A 19640-nucleotide genomic window follows, 5' to 3' on the forward strand; every position below is an offset into this window, starting at 1 on the left:
CTAATCCGAACTCTTTCTCAGACTTCTAGAAGTAGGTCGAGCTCTTCCTTTTGAGCTTCGGAGTTGTTCTCTTCATTGTAGAGGATCATTCTGGGAGATCCTTCTTCTACCTCCACAGGAATTATCGCCTTCATTTTGTAAGCAAGTCGGAATGGAGATTCTCCAGTGGTTGAATATGGTGTTGTCCGGTAGTATTTGTTTTAACCCGGCCAATATAACTTTGTTGGTGGCTTCCGCCTATCCATTGGCTTGTGGGTGCTCTACAGAGGTGAACTGGTGCTTGATTTTCAAGTCGGCTACCAAATTTCTGAAGCCTGTGTCGGTGAACTGGGTACCATTATATGTGGTAATGGAGTGAGGGACCCCAAACCTTGCAATAAAGTTTCTATATAGAAATTTCCGACTTCTTTGGGCGGTGGCAGGGGCCAAAGGTTCTGCTTCAATCCATTTTACAAAATAGTCTATTCCAACAATGAGGAACTTAGCTTGCCCTAATCCCAAGGGGAAGGGTCTGAGGAAGTCGAGCCCCCATTTTGCGAATGGCCAGGGTGAAGTGACACAAATGAGTTCTTCGGGTGGTGCGATGTGAAAATTCGCGTGCTTCTGGCATGGGGGGCATGTTTTGACAAATTCTGTTGCTTCCTTTTGCAAGGTCAGCCAGTAGAATCCAGCTCTAAGTACCTTTTTGGAGAGAGCTCGCACCCCCAGGTGGTTGCCGCACATGCCACTGTGGACTTCTTCGAGAACTTCCCTTGTAGTGGAGGTCGGGACGCATTTTAGGAGGGGTGTAGAAAACTCTCCTATATAGGACGTCTTGTACTATGGTGTAGTACTGTGCTTCTCGTACTAGCCTTTTAGTCTCCTTTTTGTCTGCAGGAAGTATTTTCGACTTGAGATAGCTGACTATAGGAGTCATCCACCCTTGATCCTGGTCTGATATGTTTAGTGGTTGATGGATTTTGTAGTGTTTCTTGGATAAGGTTTCTATTATTGCCCCTTGGTTTGGTGCTGCCTAGCTTTGAAAGTGCATCAGCTCGGGCATTTTGTTCTCTGGGTATATACCATAAAATTTCATATTCCATGAATTGTCTGAGCTATTCTCTGGTCTTATTTAGGTATTTCCTCATAGTGGGATCCTTGAATTGGTAGATCCCTTCTATCTATGAGGTAACTACCTGTGAATCACTGAAAAAAAGCTTTTGAGCTCCTACCTCCCTAGCCAGCCTCAAACCAGCCAGTAGAGCTTCGTATTTAACTTGATTTTTTGAAGCGGGAAACTTGAATTTTAATCAGAGCTCAATTTGGGTTCCCTGATCACTTTCTAAAATGACGCCTGCACCACTTCTAGTTTTTTTTAGGAGCCATCCACATAAAGGCTCCACTTTCTGGGACTGCCCGGGGTGTCAATGTACTCTGCGATGAAGTCAGCTAGGTACTGTGACTTAATAGGTGTCTGAGCTTCATATTTGAGGTCGAATTCTGATAACACGGCTGTCCATTGTAGAATTTATCCAGCTAAATCTATTTTCTATAGAATACCTTTTATGGGCTGGTTTGTCTGTACTCTGATGGTGTGGGCTTGGAAGTATGGGCGGAGTCGTCGAGAAGTGAGTATGAATGCGTAGGCGAACTTTTCTATCTTTTGATAGTTTAGTTCCACCCCTTGTAAAGCCTTACTAATGAAGTAGATGGGTTGTTGCCCACTTTTGTCTTCTCTGACTAGTCCTGAAGCTATTGCCCGACTTTCTACGGCGAGGTATAATACGAGTTCTTTGCCTTCCCGAGGTCGAGTAAGGATGGGTGATTACCCCAAAAATTTTTTGAAGTCTTGGAAGGCTTGTTCGCATTTTGGAGTCCACTCAAACCTCTTTCCCTTTCTTAGTCTTGCATAGAAGGGGAAAGATCTTAAGGATGATCTAGCTAGGAATCTAGACAGAGCTGCCAGTCTTCCATTGAGTTGCTGGACTTCCTTAACACAGGACAAACTTTTCATGCGGAGTATGGCCTGACACTTATCTGGGTTTGCTTCGATTCCTCTTTGGGTGAGCATGAAGCCCAAGAATTTGCCAGCTTCTACTGCAAAAGTGCATTTCACGGGATTAAGTCTCATCCCATGCTTTCTTATGGTATTGAACACTTCGATGACGTCAGATAGCATTGTTTCCTCGCTTTGTGTCTTTACCAACATGTCATCGACATATACTTCCATTAGTTTCCCAATGTGATTGGCAAAGACTTTGTTCATCAGTCTTTGGTAGGTGGCCCCTGCGTTCTTGAGTCCGAAGGGCATGACTATGTAGCAGTAGTTGCTTTTGGGTTTAAGAATAATGTTTTTTCCTGGTCGGGTTAATACATTGGGATTTGATTGTATCCCGAGAAAGCGTCCATGAAGGAGAGGTACTGATATCCTGACGAAGCGTCAACTAGGGTGTCTATATTTGGGAGTGGGTAAGGATATTTGGGGCAGGCTTTGTTGAGGTCGGTGTAATCAGTGAACATCCGCCATTTACCATTTCACTTTTTGACCAATACTACATTGGCCAGCCATAATGGATATTTTACCTCCCTTATAAATCCTGCTTCCAGCAAGGCCTGTACCTGCTCCTCTACAGCTTGTGACCTCTCTGGGCCGAGTTTCCTACGTTTCTGCTGTACTGGCCGAGACTCTGGGTATACGACTAACTTGTGGCACATTAGTCCGGGATCAATACCGGGCATGTCGGTAGCCTTCCATGCAAAGAGGTCGGGGTTATCCTTTAGGAGCTTTATTAGTGGTTCTTTTAGGTCTTCTTTCAGATTCGCCCCTATATTTGTTGTTTTATCTTGAGTGTCTCCAATTTGAACTTCTTTGGTTTCACTTTCAGGTTAGGGGCAAAGTTCTTCGTAAGCTCGAATTCCATTCGAGTTCTATAGTATTGATTTCCTTTCCTCTGGGGTGTCCGTTAAGGTTCAGACTCTCGTTATAACAGCGTCGCGCGAGTTTTTGGTCCCCTTTTATGGTAGCTATCCCTTCTGTGGTTGGGAACTTCATGCATAGGTGTGGAATGGAGACCACTGCGGTGAGCTGGTTGAACATTGTCTGACCTATTAGAGCGTTATAGGCCGAGCTTACGTCGACTACTATGTAGTCTATGCTTAATGTCTTAGACCAGTTTCCTTTTCCAAAGGTTGTGTGAAGTGGGATGTATCCTAGTAGTTGAATTGGAGCATCTCTGAGCTTGAATAAACTATTCGGATACGCTCTGAGCTTGTCGAAGGCGGATTTAAACAGGATATCTACGGAACTTCCTTGGTCTACTAGTGTTCGATGGAGATTACCATTAACTAATACGATTGTAAAGACGATGGGGTCATCATGCCTCGGGATGATGCCTGCAGCGTCTTCTTGAGTGAAGGTAATAGTGGGGAGGTCGGGTGACCTGTCCCCTTCTCCAACATGATACACCTCATTGAGGTGTCTTTTATGGGATAACTTAGATATCCTTCCTCCTGCGAATCCATCATTTATCATGTGAACATGCCTTTCAGGGGTGTGAGGAGGACATTCAGCTCGTCCGACCTCTTCGTCCCTTCTTTGCTTCTACGGTTCGTCTGTTTTATTGGCCAGGAACCTGTCTAGTCTTCCTTCCCGAGCTAGCTTCTCTATAAAGTTCTTTAGGTCGTAGCACTCATTGGTAGGGTGCCCATAGACTCGGTGGTATTCGCAATTGATGAGCGAATAATTTATACGCTTTTTGGCATTGTTTCCAGTATGTTTTTAGTATGTTTTAGTTACTTTTTATTATATTTTTATTAATTTTTAAATAAAAATTACATTTCTGGACTTTACTATAAGTTTGTGTATTTTTCTATGATTTCAGGTATTTTTTAGCTGAAATTGAGGGACTTGAGCAAAAATCTGATTCAGAGGCTAAAAAAGGACTGCAGATGCTGTTGGATTCTGACCTCCCTGCACTCGAAGTGGCTTTTCTAGAGCTATAGAAGCCCAATTGGTGCGCTCTCATTTGCGTTGGAAATTAGACATCCTGGTCTTTCCAGCAATATATAACAGTCCATACTTTGCCCGAGATTTGATGGCCCAAACCGGCGTTCCAAGTTAGCATAAAAATTCTGGCGTCAAAACGCCCGAACTGGCATGAAAGCTGGAGTTAAACGCCCAATCTAGCACAAAAGCTGGCGTTTAACTCTAAGAAAAGTCTCTACATTTGAAAGCTTCAATTCTCAGCCAAACGCACACCAAGTAGGCCCGGAAGAAGATTTCTGCATTAATTACCTATTTTTGTAAACCATAGGCTACTAGTTTTCTATAAATAGGACCTTTTGCTATTGTATTTTCATACTTTTGATCTTTGATTAGCCTTATGATATCTTAGACGCTTTTGGGAGGCTGGCCATTCGGCCATTCCTAGACCTTTTGTTCTTATATATTTTCAACGGTGGAGTTTCTACTCACCATAGATTAAGGTGTGGAGCTCTGCTGTTTTTCATGAATTAATGTAAAGTACTATTGTTTTTCTATTCAATTCAAGCTTATTCTTATTCCAAGATATTCATTCGCACTTCAACTTGATGAATGTGATGATCCGTGACACTCATCACCATTCTCAACCTATGAACGCGTGCCTGACAACCACCTCCGTTCTACCTTAGATTGAGTGTGTATCTCTTAGCCTCCTGGTTCATGATGCATGGTTGCCTCACTTGACAACCGAGCCTTCCATATGAGATCAGAGTCTTTGTAGTATAGGCGAGAATTATTGGCGGCCATTCCTGAGATCCAGAAAGTCTAAACCTTGTCTGTGGTATTCCGAGTAGGATCTGGGAAGGGATGACTGTGATGAGCTTCAAACTCGTGAGTATTGGGCATAGTGACAGACGCAAAAGGATCAATGGATCTTATTCCAACATGATCGAGAACCGACAGATGATTAGCCGTGCAGTGACAGCGCATTTGGACCATTTTTACTGAGAGGACGGGAGGTAGCCATTGACAACGGTGAAACCCAATATAAAGCTTGCCATGGAAAGGAGTATGAATGATTGGATGAAGACAATAGGAAAGCAGAAGTTCAGGAGGAACAAAGCATCTTCATGCGCTTATCTGAAATTCTCACCAATGAATTACATAAGTACCTCTATCTTATTTTATGTTTTATTTATCTTTTAACTCCATAACCATTTGAATCCACCTGACTGAGATTTACAAGATGACCATAGCTTGCTTCAAGCCGACAATTTCCGTGGGATCGACCCTTACTCACGTAAGGTTTATTACTTGGACGACCCAGTGCACTTGCTGGTTAGTTGTGCGGAGTTGTGACAAAGACTTGAGATTACGATTGTGCATACCAAGCTGTTGGCGCCATTGATGATCACAATTTCATGCACCAGCAATACTCTGTTCGACTTCCTCCTCTTTTATGTTTAATCGGATGAGGGGGCGAGATCTTCTCAGTATTGCATATCTCTCTGTACACATCCACAAGGGACACCCCGAGGGGAGTGTAGTTGTGGTATTTTCTAGGTTTTTCAGTAAGCTGGTCTTCTTTTTTCCTAGACTCTTTATCATTGTCCCGAGATGGGTAAGAGAATCTAGATTTTGAGGTTTCTCCTAATCGAGAGTTTTCCTTTATATTAATGTACTTTTCTACCCGCTCTTGTACTTCGTTCAGAGATGTAGGGTGTTTTTTGGATATGGAGTGGCTAAAGGGTCCTTCTCGTAGGCCATTAATGAGACCCATGATGGCTGCTTTTGTTGGCAGACTTTATATGTCCAGACATGCTTTGTTGAATCTTTCCATGTAGCTGCAGAGGCTCTCTGGATCTCCTAGCTTAATCCCTAGCAAACTTGGCGCATGCTTGGCTTTGTCTTTCTGGATGGAGAATTATAGCTAAGAATTTCTTGGCAAGGGTCGTCGAACCCTGCTATTGATCTTGGTGGCAGGCTGTCGAACCACTTAATTGCCGTCTTGGTCAAAGTGGTCGGGAAGGATTTACAACGGATTTCATCTGAGGCATCCGTAAGATACATTCGACTTCTGAAATTGCTGAGATGATGGCTTGGATCAGACATTCTGTCGTACAGGGTCATGTCGGGGGCTTTGAAGTCCTTTGGAACCTTAGCCTTCATGATCTCCTTTGTGAACAGATCTTGGTCCTTGTGGGGGCTATCTTCGCGGCTGGATCGAGTGGTCTTAGTTTTGAGGTCGACTTCAAGCTTTAGGAGCTTGTCCTCCAGCTCTTGACGCCGTCTTGTTTCCCTCTGTAGGTCTCTCTCGGCCTCTCGCTGCCGCTCAGCTTCCTGTTTGAGCTATTTAAGGCGATCCTGTTGTTCACGGATTGCATCTAAGATCTCTGTGTTTGGGGTTTGCTTGTCTCCCTTAGATTGAGGTGTTTCCTTTGATGCAGCATCCGTGTTCTTATGCGGCGTTCTTTCTTCCAAACCGGAGTCATGATCGTTGTCAGGATTGTCTGCCATGATGGTGGGATGATTTCCAGGTCCCCGACAACGGCGCCAATGTTCTAAGGGTTACCTGAATCTGAAGGTCGATCTCGAATAGGATCTTAGGGTATGATCAGAGCTGCTGGGTCCGACTTGCTGGATCTTGAGATGCTGCTGATCCTTGATCACCGGAGGGTGGTGGTACCTACAAGGGACTCCGATGCTTAAGTTAGCATGGGCTTTAAGTAGGTTTTTTGTGTAGAATCAGAGAGTGAGTTATACTTGGGTGCTCCAGTGTATTTATAGTAGCGTGTGGTGACCTCACCTGAGATAAGTTAGTTATCTTATCTTATCCTTTACGGGTGAGTCCCCTTATCTTTGGCCAGCCGCCTTTAGGTGGGCTATGATCTTCTGCTTTGGGCTTTCCTGGGCCCTTATAGTGGTGTGGCTGAGCTCTTTTGGGAAGAGGTCGGTATCGGCCAACCTTTACAGGAGGTCGGTCATTTCTGTCTTCATTCAACCTGGCTTACGTCATAAAGCTGAAGTGGCAAGGTATTACGACCTCTAAAAGTAAAAAAAATTATATATAGAATAATAGTGAAAAAGATATTTAACTAGGAGCCTTTGAAGAAATGTTTAAAACAAAGGGCGAAACGCTCACGTAACCAAAAAATTTGCATGCAAAGAAACGTAAGATGTATATACAACAAGGGTAGAGGACCAAGGATGCATAAAAATCGAGCTCCAAGCTCAGCCTGTGAAGCTAAGGTTGGCTAGGAGTACTTATATATATACATATAATCCCAAATCAAAATTTCTCAAAATAAACCCTAGTTCTCTAAACAAAAGCCTTTATGAGGCACCCAAGTATAATACATAAAAGGAGAAGTCTAAGCATAAACACATACATAAAAATATAAAAGCCCAAACTCCCATCTTCGCTACAAGAGAACTTCAGACGGCTAGCGAGGCGCGTCTCGACCTGCATCTGAAAAACAACAATATTGTATGGGGTGAGAACCGGTGGTTCTCAGTATGGTTAAGGTGCCCACATATATAATATATAAGGTCCTGATATATAATATAAAAGGCCCGACACTCAGATATAAAACTTAAGGAACTAAAAACAGAAGCCATAAGTGGGTGGTCACCTAGAGGTTCTCAATCCTAACTAAACTTAAACTGCACGCTAATCTTTTCCACCGTTCCTCCATCTTCTATGAGTTCCACAGACAAACAAGCAAAACAAGGCAAACATAAGTAGTTCACAAGTAATACAGATAACAATTATAACAAATAGCAGATTATAATCACATAGGCAATCCCATATAGTTCACAAGCAAGCAAATATACAATATGCACATGATGTATGCCTGTCCTATGGTTGTTGATATCAACTATCGGTTACGTAGCCAGCCCGACATGTCCTGATAGATAACCGTGTGAAATTAACCATGGAAAGAATTCCAAGCTGACATGGGAGAGGCAACTCCCTAAGCTCAATGATAACCATCGGCAGGAACCCATACTAACATGGGGGAGACAATGCCTTAAGCTGACATGGGGGAGACAACACCCCAAGCTCAATAATATTTATGGAAAAAATCCCTGACTGACGTGAAGAAGACAGCACCCTAAGCTCAAATATCATCCATGGAACGAATCCCAGGCTGACATGGAGGAGACAATACCCCAAGCTCAATATCATTCTATGGGAACAATCCCAAGCTCAATAACAATTCAATCATATTTCATTATTATCAATATTGCCTGATTTTCTTAACAGCCTCACACATTACTTCCATCTTCTTATTAACTCAAGTACGCTCTTCTAACGACAAGTTACATTTTCTAAATCTTTCTTCAAACCCAAGTTAACTATTTCTCCATAGCTTAACCTCTTCACCAAACTTAAAACTAAGTTTTAGGGTCTAAAATAGTAAAAATAGAGGATCAAAATTAAGCCTTAAAACATGAAAATCCACTTTGCTGAAAACTGGGGTCACGCGTACGCGTGGGTGAGTTTTTCCCCACTCGCGTATGCAAGCAACCTGTTTGCGGACGCGAAATGCCCAACCCGAAAGGGTTGGTCGCGTCGCGTGCAGTGGTCACGTACGCAAGATCTGCAGATTAGCAAAAATACTGAATGCTGGAGAATTTCAGCCTTCCCCTCCGAACTTCTGACGCGCATAACCTTTTCGTTTTAAAACATTTTTCATCCGTTCTTCAAACGGCATAAACTTCACAGACCCAATTTTCATATAAAATAGACTTGAAATAATTTAAGGGGTCAGAAGCCAAGTTATGGCTCGTCGAAAATCAGCTAAAAATAATTTTTTTCACAAGAAATCTAAAACGTCAATTTTCATTGGAAACCAAACTCAAATCCTAAACTTTTATGCCTATATTCAGCACAATAACATGTCTCTGCCTACCAATCACCACATTACATTCTTCACAATCACACCACCTTCAACCTACTTCATATTTACACAATATCAACAATATTACCAATTACTTACTCAATATATATAATCATATCATCTCATCATCCATTACCAACTCATCAATTAGCATACTATTATCAACATAAACAACAATCATCCAATATTTACTCAATTTATATTAGCAAATATCATCAAAGGTACTTAGCAATCAACATTCTCATACATTCACGCCTATCCTAAGGTCATCTAGCCTAAGCTTCCACAAGATATTATATATTAAATACGAGAAACCAAAACCATACCTTGGCCGATTTTTCGATAAACTCGGAACACCTTAAGCGTTCCCGCACCACAAGCTATCAACCACCACCCCTCACCAAATAAATCCTAGCTTCTAAAATTGATCCTAGGCTTCAATTTCACAAGTTTGACTTCCAACTTGATTTTTCACCAACAACATTCAATCTAAACCACATATATCACTATAATTAATCTCTAAACTCAAAATTTCACAATTTCACAAGAGGGTTAGGGTTATTACCTTTCCTATAGCTAAAGTGAGTTAAACCCAACAAAACCCACAAGCTAATTCGAGCCTAAACACCGGAATTAAGCAAGATTCAACATGGATACACATTGACTTTTGAAATTGAGAAGGAGAAAATATAAAATTGAAAATTGAGTTCCTTACCATATTTTTGGGTGGGTTTTGTAGAGGATTCCAAGGCGAACGCGTGGCCGCTGTCGGCTCATCAATTGGAGCTCCAGATTGAAAGTTACGGACGAAAGAACGTTGAAGTGAATAGTGTTTCCCAAACCCTTGCTCCCTCTCTTCTCTGAACGTTGCTCCCCTTTCTCTTTTAGGGAGAAGTGGCTGAAGCCACTTCATTAAAAGGCTGTAGGTTTAGGCCTTGGGCCCAATACGGGCCCGGTTTTCCCGGTTCGGCCCGTTCGACCAATCTTGGGCCAAATTCTTTAAAATTAGTGTCAAAATTCTTATTTTAATTAGTTCTACCTCACTAAATAATGAAGTTCCATTTTATAATTTATCTAATTAATAATTAATTTATTAACTAATTATTCACCAATTACTAGTGTCAAGTATGTGTAGAGCACATGGTTAGACAATTAAGGATTAACATGTCATTAAGGCATAAGCATAGCATATGGATACATATGATCAAGCAACACAATGCATTAAGACAAATGCACAACATCCAACAAGAATTTTCCTAGTCGAAGTAGATATTTGAAATTACATGGTGGCCAAATCATGCAATTCAAAATATTTAGAATGCTTGGAAGGTGATTCTCATTCACTTGGTGTTCACAAATGTTCAACATGAAAAACTCAAAACCAAGTAACAAAATATAACCTCAATAAAGAAATCCAACAATAAATATTAACAACAATGATGCTAAAATAGCATCCTATCAATAATCAGCAGCAATAAACAGCACGCTAGATTAATAATCCAACACGTAGCACCAAAATGGAAAATGAAACTAACTAACTAACTAACAACCAACTAAAGAAGATGATGGTAGATGGTGAATAGTGGTGATGGATAATGGTTGAAAGAAGGAGATGAGAGAAGAGAATAGAAAAGAGGGTAAGAAATAGAAAGAAGGGAATAAGAGAAATGTTTGAAGCCGCGGTGAGGGCACACGTACGTGTCATGTCACGCGTACGCGTGAATGGTAGAAATGGGATACGACGCCTATGCGTTGGTCACGAATAGGTGTGATAGAAGAGAAAAGAGTGTGATGCGTACGCATCGTCGATGCGCATGCGTGATGGGAGAAAAAAGAAGGTGACGCGTACGCATGGAGCACGCATATGCGCGGGACGAAATTGTGCTAAACGCACAGTTTTAGCACCCCTTGCTCACAAATCTCTGGTTTTTGGCACGGCAGTGGTGTGGATTTTACAACCACAGACTAACCGGCAAGTGCACCGGGTCGTACCAAGTAATACCTCAGGTGAGTGAGGGTCGATCCCACGAGGATTGAAGGACTAAGCAACAATTGTTAATTGATTTACTTAGTTAGGCAAACAGAAAATAATGTTTGAGAGTTCAAAGACATTAAACAATATAAAGAATATTAAAGAAAGGCAAGTAAATAAGTTGGAAATAAAGTATAGGGAAACAGTTAAGGCTTCAGAGTTATCTATTTTCCGAATTGACTTTTCTTATTAATTTATTCTAATCATGCAAGATTTAATTCATGGCAAACTATATGTGACTAGACCCTAATTCCTTAGACCTTTCTAGTCTCCTCTAAAATTCATCAACTGCCAATTCCTTGGTCACTTAATTCTAATTAGAGGGTGAAGCTTAATTCTAGTTTATGTGCCACAAAAACTCTAATTACCTAAATAAAAAAGGATTATATGTCACGTATCCCATTAAATCCAGATAATTAAAATTTAGGAGAATTTTTTTTTCAAGTTGTTGTTCAAGTAAAGAGCTTTTCCAAGTTATACAAGAACTCAAATAGAAAGAGGGCATACTTCCGTTCCACCCAAATTAATAAAATAAAGAACGAAAACAATTCTTGAAATATAAATCAATACATGAATTAAAATAGAAAAGCAATAAAATCAACCCATACAATAGACAGAGCTCCTAACCTTAACAGTGGAGGTTTAGTTGCTAATGGTTAAGAGTGAAAAAGAAAGATTAATGTATTTTGGTAGTTGGAATCGAATCCCCTCAGGTCTAAGAAAAGTGGAATAATGTTCCCCATTTATATCTAATCCTAATAAATTTAAAATCTATCTTCTAAACCTAAAATAATATCTTTTCCTATTTTAAAATAAAAATTAAAGTTTAAATCAGAATTAATAGGAATCAGTGTTTTCTGCACTTCGCGCTTGTCACGCGTACGCGTCAGTCACGCGTACGCGTCAGGTACGCGCACATGTTGCCATGGAAAGCTCCAAATCACGCGCACGCGTCAGGTACGCGCACGCGTCGCTCCTCACTGCCATCTCCTTTAATTCTTGTGCTGATTCCATTTGTGCAAGCTTCCTCTCCATCCTCTAAGCATTTCTGCCCTATATAGCCTTCTTCTCTTTTTCTGCGGAAGCTCCATCAAATCCAACCAACTGCTACCTAAAATAAACAGAATTGCACAAGACTGAAAGTAGCATCCATAGTGGCTAAAAGATAATTAATTCTTGATAAAACTTAACAAATTAAATGCAAATTCACTAGGAAAAGATAGGAAAGATGCTCACGCATCAGGCAGCAGCATCACTGTGCTTGCACGATTCTCACATGGGGTTTTTGAGGGTCATGCATACGCGTTGTCCACGCGTACGCGTCGTCCACGCGTACGCGTCGTCCACGCTTACGCGTGAGAGACCTTTTTTTTAAGGAACAAAAAAACAGGATTTAAAAATCTCCTAACACTATCTATAATTCCAAACCAACCAAAATTCAAATTTAATAAAATCTTTAAGTTTTTGAAAAAATTTTCAAAGGCAATACTAAGAAACACAAACAAAACTTGCAACCCAACAAAAATGCAATTCAAAAACAACTATTCTAATAAAAACATTAATCTAACAAGCAACCTAGCAATCAAGGAAATCTATACAAGAGTGTAAAGAGAAAGTAAACTACCTAATGATGGTTACTCAACTCATTCATTGATTATATCTACAAGAGAATGGAAAGAGGTTACCATGGTGGGGTGTCTCCCACCTAGCATTTTTATTTAAAGTCCTTAAGTTGGACCATTGATGGGGTCCTTGCTATGGTGGCTTATGCTTGAACTCTTCCATGAATTCCCACCAATGCTTGCATATCCAATGTCCACCGGGATCCCAAATTAGGTGCACAAAGCCTTCAATTTAAACAAGTGACAAGACCCTAAGGTTGTTGATTGTCGAAGTGGATTCTGGGGTCCCAAACCATGTTTGTTAACACCCTTTCTTCAAGTTGATCATCATGCTTCCATTCAGGTGATAAGGGTTGTGAATTCTCATTTAAGTGCCCAAACATCTTCCAAGATCCTCTCAATTGAGTGCTATACCATCCCTTGCACTTAGACCCTGATAACTCAACCATAGTGAACCTTGAATTGTGGTGCATACCACTAATCAACTCTCTTTTACTCTTCAATCCACAAATATTCAAGTTGACCATCCATTTCATCCGAGGGTTACCTGAAACAGGGGAGTTGATCTCAGATGAGATCTTCTGATTAGGTCAAGATGGCCGCGCCTGACTTGATGGAGTGGAGGGCGCTGCTGATCCTTGTTGGCCGGAGGGTGGTGGTACCTGCAAGAGACTCCGATGCTTAAGTCAGTATGGGCTTTAGGCAGTTTTTTGTAGAATTAGAGTATAAGTTATACCTGGGTGCTCCAGTGTATTTATAGTAGTGTTGAGTGACCTCCCTTGAGATAAGTTGGTTATCTTATCTTATCTTTTGTGGGTGAGATTGTCTATCTTTTGGCAAGCCGCCTTCTAGTGGGCGGTGACCCTTCTTTCTTGGGCCTCTTTGGGCCTTCTTTGGTTCATCCGAGCTCTTTCACAGAGAGTTCGGTGATCGACCAACTTTAGAAGAGGTCGGCCGGTTTTCAGTCCAACCCGGACCTTACAACTCGGCCCAGGGTATGAACAGTGCCCCTACATGAGCTTCGATCTTCTCATGAGTTTGTGCTTCTAAGCTTCGATCTCTTTGAAGAAGTCGTGCTCAAGCATCAGTTCGGTTACGTCTGGTCTGCTCCTTCTTGCGTGAGTTTCGCATCTTTAAATGCCATTTAAAATGCGAAGCATTTTCAGCTCCTTAATTGCGGCATTGCTTTTGAGGATGTTAGTTCCTTGGGACTATGCGTGCGTCTTTAAAGCCTATTAATTGGACTTCTATTTGCTTTACCGTTTCATTTTCCCTCTTTAATTTTTGTTTGAAATCAAAGAAGGGTTTTACTTCGTTTTTAGTTTCTTGCTTTCATCTGTTTGTTATCATTCTTCTGGAGAGAAGGCCTCTTTCTCTGGTTTTTGCTTCTTTGATTTGCCCCAAGCTTTCTTCTTTCTTTGAAGCTTCAAAGCGTTTGTTGGTGTGGACCGTTCATGCTTTTGTCGTACATCTGTCGTTGCTTCTTTCTCTCCTTACAGGTTGGTGCTCTGCTTTGTACCCTTTCGCATTTTACGTGTTTTAATTGTAGTTCTTCTTTTATTGCTGCATGATTTTCTTTTTTGCACAAAGTTTTGATCTTGCTAAGCTTTTCTTCTTTATTAAAAAAAAAGGTTGAAGCTTTTTGGTCTTGTGCTTTTCGCGTTTTTGTTTGCTGGAAGGGTTAGGGTTTTGATTTCCATTGTGTTTCCTTGTGTTTCTTCCTTTCTGTATTTGTATTGCCCCCAAAGGGTGCCCCTGGGGTTTAATGGTGATCTTCGAACCTTGGGGGACTTTTTCGTTGTTGTATTTTGTTGGATGGTGGTTGCTTTTGCATTATGATTCTATCCGAGTTACTTGGTAGTGACCATTCTTCTGTTTTCTTGATGTAGGTGTAGTTTTCTATGTCTTCATGTAGGAATATCGTTGAGATGTCTACAAAGGTCCCCCCTGGTATGGCTGACTGGTTAGATTCTATAGTGTTAATGGGTGTCACTGTGGCCGACCCGGAGTATTGTGAGAAACCTAGGAGATTTCATAGCATCTGTAGTAGTAGGGATGATGAAAAGAACTACGAGCTGGTGTCACGATCCCGAGGAGTTAGTTTCCCTCCCTTAAGTCAGTCAGAGCGTCCTTTCTTTTGTGCTTATGACTGCTTCTTTAGCCAATTAGGTATTACCTTTCCTTTTACCGCGTTTGAGACCGATATTCTGTGGAACTGTAACGTGGCTCCTTCTCAGCTTCACCGAAACTCGTGGGCTTTTATGAAGATTTTCCAGCTGTTATGTCAAGAGTTAGGTGTCCAACCTACCCTTTCTCTTTTTCTTTATCTGTTTGTGATGACCAAGCCGTGGGTGGCCAAGAAGAAGGATTTTTGGATCTCTTTCCGGGATACTCAGGGAAGGAAAGTCTTTTCTATGTTTGATGACTCTTTCCGAGATTTTAAAAACTTTTATTTCAAAGTCCAGGCTGTTGAGGGTGTTCACCCCTTTTTTCTGGACAAGAACAATGAGTCGACCTTTCCCCTTTGGTGGCAGAAAGATACTGTAGTCCTTAAGTATTCGTGGGAGAGTTTAGATAAGGTAGAGAGGGCCTTTGTAGGTGTCTTGGAGGAGCACTGGGGAGAGCCTCCTCATCTGGACATGAAGAAGTTTTTAGGAGATCCTGCTCTCCTCCGTGCATGCACATGATCTGGGGTGAAGGACTGTGAGGCTCCACCTTTAGCTGGTGGGCTCTGGGGGCTCCGATTGCTTTGTATAAACAACAATTGAGGAAAAAGTCATATGAGCATGGTATAATAGAAGACAATGTGTGTATTCGAAGTGTGCATGGTTTAGAATACAACACATTGGTGGGGTAAAAATAGAAACTACATGATCAAAAGAAATAGCATGTTCCTCAATCAAGTAATCATAGGTTGCAAGTAATAAATAAGCAAAACTTAAGGCACAAACAACCTAGGTAACCACAACTAAAGTGAGTTGAGTATTAAATATATTGGATAGTGACATTGTGCAAGTGAAAGCACAAAGTGAATAGAGAATGGCACAATCAACAATAACCAATTCCATGATGAAAAGAGACTACTTATTCATTTTTAGGCATAAGGAAATAATCACATGTATAAGGTGCTTGTTACAAAAAGTGACACGTCTCGATAAGAATCAAGTTAAGTCAACCTAAAAAAATGCAAAGCATTAACAAGGAACAAATGCCTTGTTATGTGATTATATTCACTTAAGAACCATGATGACTAAGTAGCTCAACTCAATTCACTAAAGTAAAAGTGCACAATTCAAGATGCCAAACAAGGATAAAGTTTAATGCATATGGTCATGACAACATATGAATCAAACTCACAATTCAATTATGCAATTAAACAGAGATTTAATACTTAATGCACATATCCATCAACAATGAAATCAAAATTCAAACAAGAAGCAACCTAAATCAACATCAATCAAACACTTGCAATTTATTTAATTAACAAGTAATTAAACAAAAACTAATGTAATTACTAAAGTAAAAGTAAGGTGCAATGAAAAACAACTAGAATAAGTAGAAAAGAGAGCAAAATCAAGGGAAGAGAGAGGTTGAGGGGAAAAAAAGAGGAGAAAAGAAGTAAAATATGAGAAAACAGGGGCGTGCGTACGCACAGTTATGTGTGCGTACGCACACTAGGCGAAATAGGGGAGGTGTGCGTCTGCACCAGGCGTGCGAATGCTCCCAGCAGAAGAGAAATTAAGACGTGTGCGCACGCACAAGGATGTGCGTACGCACAGAAGGTAAAGTGTGAGCGGACGCACAAGTGTGTGCGAGCACTCTGAATAGAAAGGAGATCAAGAAGTGTGCGTGCACACCAGCATGTGCGCACGCACAGAACACTCTTCTTTTTTTCTTGACATGGAAAGGATCATGTGTGCACGTGCACACAGATCTGTGCACGCGCACAAGAGCGTAAGGGGCAGGGGTTCACGTACACACGCTGTGCCAACGCTCCCACCAGAGTGGTTGCAGGTTGGTATGAGGACGCACACATCTGTGCGGCCGCACAAAAAGCGCGAAAAAGGGTATGTGCGCGTACGCACGAGTGGGTGCGCACGCACAGGTCACAGAAAGCAGGGGAACGCGCATGCACAAGGCGTGTTGGCACTGCGATCAGAGGGAAAAATCATTCGTGTGCGTGCGCACAGGTCAGTGTGCACGCACAGGAAGCAGAAAATAGAAGCTGTGCGCACGCACAGATGCCCTATTTTTGAAAAATTTTTCTCTTTCAAAATCTAAGGTACCAAGCCTTAGATCAATCAAAACTTAACATCAAAACATGCAAGGACCCATAAATTCATGATCCAAACCAAAATTAACCTATCTAACTCAAAATTAAACTAATCCTAAGTCAACCAAGCATAACAAACATGCAATAACCAAAATATATACAAAAAGAGAAGAGTTAGAACGATGTTACCAAACACTTTTATTTAATGTCTTTAAGTTAGACAATGGGAGAGCCCTTGCTATGGTGGCTTGTGCTTGACTTCCCCACCAAATGCTTGAATCTCCAATGTCCTCCGGGATCCCAATCCTATCCATCGATAAAGACAACCAAAAGCAAGCTATTTATATATTAACATATTTACAATAGCCACTAACTTTACACCATTGCAACTCCCCAGCAACGGCGCCAAATTTGACAATGAGAATTCTTGTATGGTTTGGAATTAATCAAAGACAAGCATCACTTTGTTGGTAGCATAGTCCAAACCAATAATGAATTCTCAAAATCAAATAATAATGTCACAATACAAAATATAAACCGAGAGTACTTAGCTCCCGGGTCGTCTTCCCTAGGAGTTGCAATGAAATGTACAATTATTGGCTATGAGAGAGAGCATGGGAAATTGGGAATGAAAGCAAGACAGCAAGAAATGTAAATAGCAAGAAAGTAAATAAACATGCAAGGAATGTAAATGGCAACTCTTGGTAATAAATTAAACATCAAAGCAAATAAAAGTCAACCCAATAAAAGTCAAAGCAATTAAATGCAAGTAAAGAAAACTTAAAATGCAAGAAATCTCTTGGCAAGTAATTGAAGGCTAAGGCTACCTATCCTAGTCATTGACCACAAACATATGATGATTATGAAGAGTTAATCCTACTTAGTCAACCTTACATCGAAGATAAGTCAAATAGGCATAGTTAATTTCAATCTCTAAGTCCTATGTCAACACTAAGGGGTCACATAGAGTCAAGGGAGACCAAATCAACTAACTATTCTAAGGATCACCAAATTCAACAATTTCAAGCCAAGAGTGAAGAAAAACAAAGTAAAAACTAAGCCACGCATTTTATCAAACACTTGGTGTGCATGAGAATAAAATAATATTAAATTGCATTAAAATAAATTCTAAAACTACCAAAGCAAGAAAATGACAATGAAAACTCAAGAAAGCAATAAATGACATGGAAACAAAAATTTGCATTAATTGGAATTAAAATAACAAAAGTGTTCATAAAATGGAAAATGAAATAAAAGAGAAATTAAGAAGAAGAAGTAAGAGAACTAAGACAATAAAGTAAAGAAACATAAATGAAACTACATTAAAACATGAATTAAAGACAAAAATTAAAGATAAATTAACTAAACCTAACCTAATTCTACAGAGGGGGGAGCTTCTCTCTCTAGAAACTAAGAGAAAACATAATAAAATCTAACCCTAATTGCCCCCCTTCATCCTTCTTTAATTTAGCCTTAAATAGCTTCAAAAAATGAGTTGGATTGGGTTTTGGGGGCTCAGAATTCGCTGCCAGTGAATTGTAATTAATGAGGTCACGTGCAGGGACCTGTACGGATGCAGAGATATGTGCGTCTACACACATGCTGAACCCTGACTTGTGTGTATGCACAAGTACCTATGCGTACGCGCACTTAGACTTATATCCATTATAGTAAATTGCATATTATTTTGAAATCCCGGACGTTAGCTTTCCAATGCCGCTGAAACCGCCTCATTTGGACCTCTGTAGCTCATGTTATGACCAATTTAGTACAGAGAGGTCAGGGCTGGCAGCTTTCCAAATCCTTCATTTCTTGAATTCTTCGCTTTTGCATGCTCTTTTCCACACTTCTTCAACCCATACTTGCCTTGGAAACTTGAAAATCACTTAACAAATACATCAAGGCACCAAATGGGATTAAGGTGAATAAAATTGACTAAATTAAGCACAAATGAGCATGTTTTCACTTTCAAGCACAATTTAGGAAGAAATCTCAAAAGCATGCTATTTAGGTGAATAAATGTGGGTTTATGTGATGGAATCCACTCAAATCAAACCAAAATATATCGTAAAATATGGATTCATCAATGCCATTATAGACTTCTTCTAGGACTTCCTTTGTGCCGGAGGTCGGGACGCATTTTAGGAGGCGTGTTGAGATCCCTCTTTTGTATAGGACGTCACGCACTATGGTGTAATACTGTGCTTCTCGTACGAGCTTTTTTGCCTTCTTTTTATCTGTGGGGAGTGTTTCGGACTTGAGGTAGTTGATTATGGGAGTCATCCACCCCTGGTCCTGGTCCGATATGTTTAGGACCTTCTCTTCTTTTGAGGTTGATGGGTTTTGTAGTGTTTCTTGTGAGGCTTCTATTGTTGCCCCTGGTTTGCTGCTGGCTAATTTCGAAAGTGCATCAGCTCGGGCATTTTGCTCCTGAGGTATATGTTGGATCTTATATCCCATGAATTTTCTGAGTTGTTCTCTGGTCTTGTCTAGATACTTTTTCAAGGTGGGATCCTTTGCCTGGTAGCTTCCTTCTATTTGCGAAGTGACTATTTGTGAATCGCTGAAGAATGTAAGTTTTTGGGCTCTGACTTCCCTTGCCAGCTTCAAACCAGCCAGTAGGGCTTCATACTCGGCTTTGTTATTTGACGTAGGAAACTCAAACCTTAAGGAAAGTTCGAGCTGGGTTCCCTGATCACTTTCTAGGATAACGCCCGCTCCGCTTCGAGCTCTATTTGATGAGCCGTCAACATAGAGGTTCCAGTCGATGGGGGTTCCTGGGGTGTCGGTGTACTTTGCGACGAAGTCGGCCAGGTACTGAGACTTGATGGCTATCCGAGCTTCGTAC

General features: G+C 40.9%; 1 protein-coding gene across 1 annotated transcript; it reads right to left on the reverse strand.

Moving 5' to 3' along the window:
- Positions 1-2860: 2860 nt before the first annotated feature.
- On the reverse strand, positions 2861-3511 carry LOC148564763 (uncharacterized). Its single transcript, XM_088487084.1, has one exon. It carries the CDS (start codon positions 3509-3511, stop codon positions 2861-2863), a length of 651 nt encoding a protein of 216 aa, XP_088343210.1.
- Between the last annotated feature and the right edge of the window lie 16129 nt (positions 3512-19640).

This window comes from Arachis ipaensis, chromosome B5, assembly GCF_059453495.1.
Source record: "Arachis ipaensis isolate K30076 ecotype BB chromosome B5, ASM5945349v1, whole genome shotgun sequence".
In the NCBI taxonomy this organism is placed as follows: Eukaryota; Viridiplantae; Streptophyta; class Magnoliopsida; order Fabales; family Fabaceae; genus Arachis; species Arachis ipaensis.